Source organism: Elephantulus edwardii, unplaced genomic scaffold, assembly GCF_000299155.1.
Source record: "Elephantulus edwardii isolate Elephantulus edwardi_28Jun2011 unplaced genomic scaffold, EleEdw1.0 scaffold00165, whole genome shotgun sequence".
NCBI classification, from domain to species: Eukaryota; Metazoa; Chordata; class Mammalia; order Macroscelidea; family Macroscelididae; genus Elephantulus; species Elephantulus edwardii.
Genome location: NW_006399915.1, coordinates 833,815 through 842,758, shown reverse-complemented (window position 1 = coordinate 842,758; position 8,944 = coordinate 833,815). Strand labels below are relative to the sequence as shown.

General features: G+C 35.8%; 1 protein-coding gene across 1 annotated transcript in view; it reads right to left on the bottom strand.

Annotated features, from left to right (window-relative positions):
* Positions 1–3,512: 3,512 nt before the first annotated feature.
* The window catches only part of LOC102862196 (T-cell receptor-associated transmembrane adapter 1-like), a 95,272-nt gene continuing 89,840 nt past the window's right edge, over positions 3,513–8,944 (bottom strand). The window contains exon 6 of the mRNA XM_006895350.1: positions 3,513–3,770. Within this exon, the coding sequence (XP_006895412.1) occupies positions 3,513–3,770 (258 nt within the window). The remainder of the gene's footprint in view (positions 3,771–8,944) is intronic.

Genomic DNA, 8,944 nt, shown 5'->3' with positions numbered 1-8,944 from the left:
AAATATTATTTTATTACTTATCTTTTTGTCCTATAGAAAATAATTAAGCTGAAGAATATTGCCATTAATTTTGAATTACCTTAATACATTTTACATATATATTTTAGTGTTGAACAAACATTTTAAAAATGAAGGTGTAATTAATAAAAATTCTTTCTAAATATTCTCAGTATAATCTCTTAAAAGCTGATCAAAGATCTCACTCACTCGCTTTCACTGCCATTCCTTTAGAACCAGCTCAAAGCTGACCCTCTGTTGGGTTCCTGAGCCTATAAACTGCACTGGAGAGGACTGCTTATTTTTCTCCTGCCGAACTGCTATTACATTCAAACTACAAAAAAAATCACGGTCTTTGATTAAGGACAACCCCCTGCGAGCTATACCAAGAGATAGAGCTAATTGAATTATAAAAAAGCCTAGTGCTGTTTCCATAGGTGAAGACACAGTCAGCTTGCTATTCGAGCACTCTCGTTTTAAATAGTCACTAGTTCTGTAAGGGAGGAAGCTCACAGAATTGAAAATCCGGTGTATTTTAAATCCTCTTCATGTAAGAGAAAGCCATTTTATACTTTCAGTACTGATTCGTATTAATATCCCTCAATTTCTTTCTTCAATATATTTGATAGAAGTATAGGCTCTGTAAAACTGGAAAAGATCTTAAAAGAACATGATTCTCTTCCTTTAAAATATTCATCATGGTTGAAAAAAGTGACCAGAGTATTCCATTACAATGATGAAAAATATAAAATTACATAAAAGTAAATTTTGATTTGAAGACACTTCTCACTTTATATTTGGGAACATTTGTTTAATTATAAGAAAAATATATTCCTTTTGTATACATATGGCTTTGATTATATCTTGCTGAAAACATTTGAGAAAAATTATCAAATTCACCTGAAATAATACATGTGTGAAAAGAAGGAAAGTTTGAGAAGTTGGATTTGAATGAAGGCATGCCTTATATGACCAAGTTTTAAAAAAAAAAGTGCATGTGAAAGTTCACAAACTAAAATCCTGTGTTACTGGTGCAAAAGACAAGTCAATGAAAGAGAAGGAATGAGCCTATCTGAGAATATGCAAGAATTTGATCTATAATAAATGGAGATTTCAATTAGTAGTCAAAAGATTGCTGATTATTCAATAAATAGTTGTCAAAACAACTTATACCTAAGTTGATTTGAAATCTTTTAATTACTAAATATAAAATGAGACCAATACAGAAAATGTTTGTTTCCTTTTTGGAAGTCTTTTCTGATCTTTATAAAGAAGGCTGGTGGAACAACACGGAGGAATGACATATTTTTCGTTTATTTCTTTAAAAAAAAACAGGAAAAAGTAAAATGACAAATGAAGAGAAAATAATTCCAACAGTAGATTATATCTTAATATCTTTAATAAGTAAAAAATTCTTACAAATTAATAGTTAAAAGACAGTGAGAAAATAGAAATTGACCATGAGCAGGAAAAAAATAACTATAAATTGTCAATGACTATAAGAAAAATAATTGTATCACTAAATTAGGAAATACATAGTTAAAACTGGCAAATAGAAATATGTACAAAAGAAAAGAAAGATTACGTTTGCTGTCTGATTAAGTGTGAGAAAATTAATTATTCCCTCAACTATGAGTGAAAATATAAATGGTCTCAAATCTTATGAAGTTATATGAATGGTAAAGCCTTCAAAATATAAATACCTTTAAAGTTAGCAACTGATTCTTTTTCAATGTATGCAACCCAAGTAATCAAATTAATACCCAAATATGTAAGAAATACCCACATCTCAATGTAGTAAACTCAAAATAAAAAGAAGAAGCAAGCTAATTGTACTTCAAAAATTATTTTAATAAATTTGATATAACCAGTAATTGGGATGTTATGAATACAATAAAAACTTTTATGGAGAGCCCACATTCAGTTTTACTTAAATGTAAGTGTAAGAGTAAATCCTCACCATATTGTTAAATGAAAACAAATTTAAATAATGTTTCCTCTTTTAGTAAAAAGCGTGGAAAAACTAATGCATGTACATAAACATATGCAGAAAAGTATCTAGGAGTGTATAGAGAAAGTTATTGAACTTAATTCTCTGCCTATAAACTTCATCTGACATACTTTGGACATGTTGCCAGGAGGGACGGGTCCTTGGAGAGGGACATCCTGCTTGGGAGGGTGGAGGGACAGCGCAGGAGGGGAAGACCCTCTATGAGATGGATTGATTCGGTGACTGGGGTAATCGGGATGGGTGTGTCAGAAGCGGTGCGGTTGGCGCAGGATAGAGCAGGGTTTAGGGCTGTTGTGCATAGGGTCGCTATGAGTCAAAAACGACTCGACGGCACATAACAACAACAACAACATAAACATTTTAAGGCAAACAAAGTTTTACTATGAGCAACCTTCCACACAAGGATGGTGAAGTTCGTCTTACATACTTTGGGCATGTTACAAGGTGGAGAGTCAGTGAAAGAGAGGAAGACCCTCAATGAGATGGATTAACCTGGTGACTGCAACAATGTGCTGAAGTGTATCAGAGATTGTGAGTATGCCATAGGCTAGGACAGGATTCAGGTCCATTTTCCTAGGGTCCCTGTGAGTTGGATTCAACTTGATGGTATCTAACAACAGCAATGAACATTTTACAATTATTTTTTATGTTTGTCTAATAGTAGCAAAGACTACTATTATTTTTACAATGATTTTTAAAACTGATAAAGTTATTTCTATTTAGTGCCACTCTTGTAAATCAGGACTGACATCGGGGTTGGGGGAGACTGAGAAAGATGGAATAAATAATGTATACTGCATTGAAACAGATGAGGGAGAGAACTGTTTAAAAGGGGTATGTGATTAGGTAATATGCTCATGACATGAGTCCAGAACGAAGGCTGCATAGTGGAGTTGACTTGGGGGGCAGGGATTGTAAAACAATGGGGGAACTTTTCTTTTACTTATCAAAGGGGAGAGGGGTGGGCAGGGAGAAAAGTGCCACAATGAATGAATGGATAGTCTCTGTAAATTTTCATTAAAATTATTAATAATAAAAGAGAAGAAGGAAAAAAAAAATCCAAAATTACCCTACTCGTTCTGGTGATGTGCTGTGAAAGTCTTTTAACACTAAGACTTTTAAAAATTGGTGAGAAATAGATTTTAAAAATATTGTTTACTCTCATTTTTCTTTCAATGTGTCCAGAATATGCTTAAAATTAAAGTGTTTCTTTCCCTAAGAACAAAGCGCTGTCGGTGGCATCATGTTTTTATCAGGTTCAATTTTAAGCTCAATTACATGTTACACTCCAACAGGCATTTTCAAAGTGAATGTAAATAACTAATTTTCACAGCACTATATTGGTATAAAGGATTAGGTGCTTAGGGTTAGAGAAAACCCACCATCCCACCAACAAATGATTCAACTGTTAGTCTGTATACCGTCCTGTGTCATGTGAGGACTTGTTTTTTCTAACAGCAATATCCAATAAGAGGTGAGTCAATGCACTAGATCATTAGCCCTGCTAATTTACAGGGTCTTCCTTTGCTCGAATCAGTTCAAATAGTCTGACGGGATCATCATGAATGTTTTCTTCGATTGCCTCGTTTTCTGGTGGGACATTGTCTGTCCCACTGATGGTAGAAATAACGGCACCCATTGAATAGAGTGGTTCATCTTCATTCTGGTGTAACCTAGGAGTTTCCTTTTTCCTGGGCTTGCCATGCTTCCCCTTGTAGCTGTGGTCCAATGAGGCATAGCACATCTGTGCTTCCTCAGCTGCCTAAAAAGAAACACATGTTAATTTTCCATAGCTAGCCTGTGGTTCAGCTGTGATGATTCCTCAAGATTTCTATGCTCTGTATTTCTCCACCCCCCACCCTGACCCCACAAACTACAGTGATCTTAGTGGAAAGCAAAAATGCATAAATGAAACTTTTTTCTCCTGTGTTGTTATTGCTTAATTTTATTCAAATGTGCATGGGTATTTGAGATCATACTTTATTTACCTACTTCAACTCCAACTGCTACCTCGGGCAGCAATGACTGTGTGGACAAGATCTCATTTGTTAAACTGAGAACAAGAATGATAGGAAGGAATTTATCAAATTTTATCAAAACTTAGCCATTTTGAATGTATACACTTAAGAATGGGTCATTTCATGGTGTAAAAATCCTCAATTTTTTTTTCATGCTTTTAGAGCTTCAGATTTATAAGGATAACAGTGTCTATTGATAACTCTAACAGCAGAAAAATAATTTCATTTCACATATTTCCCTAGTATTTGCCTGCCTGCTTGCAGATTCCCTCTGAGCTTGGTAAAGGTTGAAGATGCTCATTTGCATCCAGAGTATCTGTGATTTTCTCTGTGTGATGCTGTCAAGTTGATTCCAACTGATAACAAGCCATGTAGTAGAGTAGAAGTTCTTCATAAGATGTTTGTGGCTTTAATCTTTAAAGAAGGATATTATCTGGTCTTGCTCCAGTGGAGTTGAAATGGATTTAAGTCACCAAATTTTTAGTTAGAAAGTAAGCACATAACCATTATTCTACCAGCCTTACTTTCTAGGTTAACATTAATTCAAGGACCAGAGACAAGGGAGCCCCAGGAATTCAACAGCCACAAAAGAAGCAAAAGCATGATGGACAATTTATGATTAAATCCCAGCTATGTCAAATACAGAGTAAGGGATTTTAAGCAGTGATTTATTTTTTTTTTAATTATTAGCTAACTTGGGAAGGGCTGGAGAGCATAATTCTAAGTGAGCTAAGTCAGTCCCACAGAACAAATATTGTATAAAACCATTGTATAATGATCCTGAGGTGGGGGGAGGGGAAGGATGGAAGCATAATTCTAAGTGAGCTAAGTCAGTCCCACAGAACAAATATTGTATAAAACCATTGTATAATGATCCTGAGGTGGGGGGAGGGGAAGGATGGAAGCAGAGGGATGAGGATGTGCAGCAGGAAGGGGGATTAATCATGGGGTTATACAATTTTCTGGGGGCGGTGAGGAAAATTTCAAGAATCTGTTCTGGAAAACAATGTATACAAATTTTGTACATAAACTAGTATAATACTTTTTAAAAAATCACAACAAACCCCACAAACCAAAACCAACTATTCTGAGACTCTATTTTAGTTTTGTTACCTATAAAATCAGAATGGTAATACCTATCTCACAAAGTTGTTAATAGTATTAAATAGAGATAATAAATAGCTATGTTGTTGTTATGTGCTGTCGAGTTGCTTGTGATTCATAGGGACCCTATGTACAAGAGCCCTAAACCCTAATCTATCCTGTGCCAACCTCACTGTCTCCAAAACACCTACTCTCATTACCCCCCATCACTGAATTGATCCATTTCATCGAGGACTTCCTGTCTTCCGCTGTCCCTCCGCTCTCCCAAACATGATGTCCCTCTCCAAGGACTGGTCCCTCCTTGCAACAAGCCCAAAATATGTCAGCCTGTCTAAAAGTAAAATGGTGTTATAATTATCAGAACCAATAGGCTGGAAAATGTAGGTCTTTCATTGAATAAATTTACGCTTACTCATCATTGAGTAAACCTAGCATTTCTACTTGAAAGATTTACAATTAATCTAGGTCAAAATTTATCAGCGGAGTGCAGGGCAGGAAAAGGTTGAAGAAGTAACACTGAATTAACAAAATATCTAAATGTGCTGCTAAGTTTTTCCTTCTTGGTACTCCTTTACTTTTTAAGGGTCAAGTATTTTATATTCTCTACTAGGAATAAAAAGTGATTCTACTTAAAACTTGTCTAGTATTTTGGTCCGAGTATAAGCTCCAGAAAATTACAATAGCTTTCTTCAGTGTTCTTGCCTCAAGGCCCTTAACTCTGCAGTTGTTGCTGTTGCTATGCAGATGACTACTGCTCAGAGACCTTATGAACAATGACTTTGAACCTTGTCCTATCCTGATCCAATCTATCTCAAACACACCTGACCCTTTTGTCATAGTCACTGTGTCAAGTTATTTCATCCCGGGTCTTTCTTTCCTGACTTAACTCTCTACCCTTCCAAGACTGATGTCCTGCTCCAAGTACTGACCACTCCTCATAACATGCCCAAAGCATGTGAGACAGAGTTTCAGAGTCCTTGCCTCCAATGACTTGGTTTTACAACATCCAGAACAGACCTGTTTGTTCCCTTGGAAGGCCATGGTGTGTTCGATATGCCACCAGGACCCCAACTCAAAGGCTTCAATTCTTCTTCTGTAATAATAAAGATTTATGTCCAATTGTCAGATGAATAACAAGCAACTCTGACGTCTATGGCTTAAATCAGGTGTACCTTAGTCTTTAGGTTGACTTCCTTGCTCTTTAGCATTCTGGAGAAGTTCTTAATAGCCGTTTTTCACAATGCAGATCATCTTTTGATTTCCTTATTACTAGTAGCAAGGGTATTGATTGTGGATCTGACTGAGCAAGATTGAATTTTAATGACTTCAATCTTTTCTCTACTCCCATCAGTAGGAAGCATTGGTAGCCTAGTGGCAGGAAACTGAATTGGAATCCTGAAGACACACAGTCTAAGTTCGCTAGCTGTTTCATGAGAGAATAACAGACAGTTTCTTCCCACATGATTTCAATTGCCCCTGGAATACTATACAGCACAGAGGAGCAATCATTTTGTAAATTACTACCTAACTTATGAGGGACTGGAGAGTATTATACTGAGTGAACTAACTCGATTCCACAAGAACAACTATTGTCTAAAACCATTATTGTAGAATGAGTATGAGGAAAAAAGGGGGGGGTGGAAATAGAGGGGTGAGGATAGGGAGGATAGTGTGTTAATCATAGGATTGCACAATTTGATGGATGAGTGGGGTGAAGGAAATGGGAAGGATTTTTTGTGAAAAACAATGTTTTCAAACTTTGTAAATAAATCAGTGTAATATATTAATAAAAAGAAGCAATATAATTCAAAATAAAAGACTTCAATAACAACAACAACAAACCCCAAAAAGATCCCTGCCTATGGGTCAGTTCTGACTCGATGGTACACAACAACTTCCAAAAGTTAGCCAGGTATCTATCCTCCAGATTTCTTAGCACAACCTGGTGAACACATCTAGGGCTACAACTGTTTGTTGAAATATATCAATTGGCATTCCATCAATTTCTGGGGCCTTGTTTTTTGCCGATTCTGTCAGAGGAGCTTGAAATATCTCCCTGTATTGACTTTTGGTCATACACTACATCCTGAAATGATTCTGTATCAGCTAATTCTACTTGATACAGCAATTTCCTATAATCCTGCCATCTTCTTTTGATATATTTCAGAACATTCAAGATTTTACCCATAGCATCTTTCAGTACTGCACCTTTTTTTTAATTCTTCAGTTCCTTCAACTTGAGAAATGCTAAATGAGTTCCACCCTTTTGGTTTTCTGATTTCATCTCTTTGTACATTTTGTTATAATACTTTGCTTTTTCTTCACAAACTGCCCTTTGAAATCTTATACTCAGCTCTTTAATGTCATATTATTTTCCCCTTTGTTTATGCTTCTCAGTATTCTAGTGAATCTCTTCTAACTTCCATTTTAGTTTTCATTCTCTGCCTTTGTAATGACTTTTTTGCACTCTTCATGGATGATATCATCCCAAAGCTCATTTGATCTTTGATCATTAGTGTTGAATGTTGCAAATAGGTTTGTGAGATGGTTTTAAAATTCAGGTGGGATAGATACAATGTCATATTTTTGTTCTTGTGTATGTATTTGGTTTACTTTAGCCTCTGAATTCCAGTCAGTATTTAGCCTGGTTTTCACAGCTGATATTGAACTTCTCCAATGATACTTTCCACAGATGTAATCAAATTTCTGTGTGGTCCTTAACGTGAGCTCCATGTGTATAATACTTGTTTGTGTTTTTAATAAAAAGTAATTGCAATGAATCATGCAAAATTCTGTCATTCTATCTCCAGCCTACTTTCTTTCTACACACCCATAGTTTCCAACTACTGGTCCCTTTTGCTTGTCCCCAACTTTTGTATTCTCATCATCAGTTGTTATTAATGAATTTTGCATGTTCAGTTGAGTTCAGATTGCAAAAGTTGGTAGGAATCTTCTATTCGCTCCTTCTCAGGTTTAGTTGTTAGTGTGTGTATTTGGCTGATAACAGGTTTTTCTTGTAAGTGCAAGGATAGTATTCTTTCACTCACAACATTGTACTTCAGGATGGATCTGTTATTAATCTTTTTGACTGAGAATGCAAACCTATTTTTCTTCAAGTTTCAGAGTGGCCAATGCCAGTATATTTCAACTTGCTGTTGTCTGGTATGTCAAACTTTATATGTTCCATTTCTTTTTTAACTATGTTCAGTTATCCTAAATTCATACTTTGTATATTTCACATTATAATTATTAATGGATATGTGGGACTATTCCTCCTCACTTTTGGTGTTTTCTGACATGAGGGCTCAGCTTCCAGTGCTATATCTAAATAGTGTGCTCTAAACCCTATGGAATGATCATATATACTGTGTAAATTAAGTAACTTTGTTTATATTTTCTCTAGTATGTCCCAAGGGGCTCCAGTAGTCTAATCTATAGGGAGCTGCACTACTACTAACCCAAAGGCCATCTCTCTTTTTCAGTTCCAGTATACCAGTGACTTTATAGGAGAAAGATGGATAATCCCCTCCTATGGGATTTATAGCCTCAAAAATCCAGTGGAGGATCAGGAATGTGTAAGGTGTTAATGAGCAACAATAAGTATTGTTGAATGTGTCTGAAAAAAATTTAGTCTGTAGGAATAGATGGTATACCAATTGACATATTTCAACTAACAGATGCTGCCCTAGATGTGCTCACCAAGTTGTGCCAAGAAATCTGGAGAACAAACACTTGGCCAACTGACAGGAAGAGGTCTATATTTGTTCCCATTCTAAAGAAGGGTGACCCAACTGAGTGTGCAAACTACAGAACA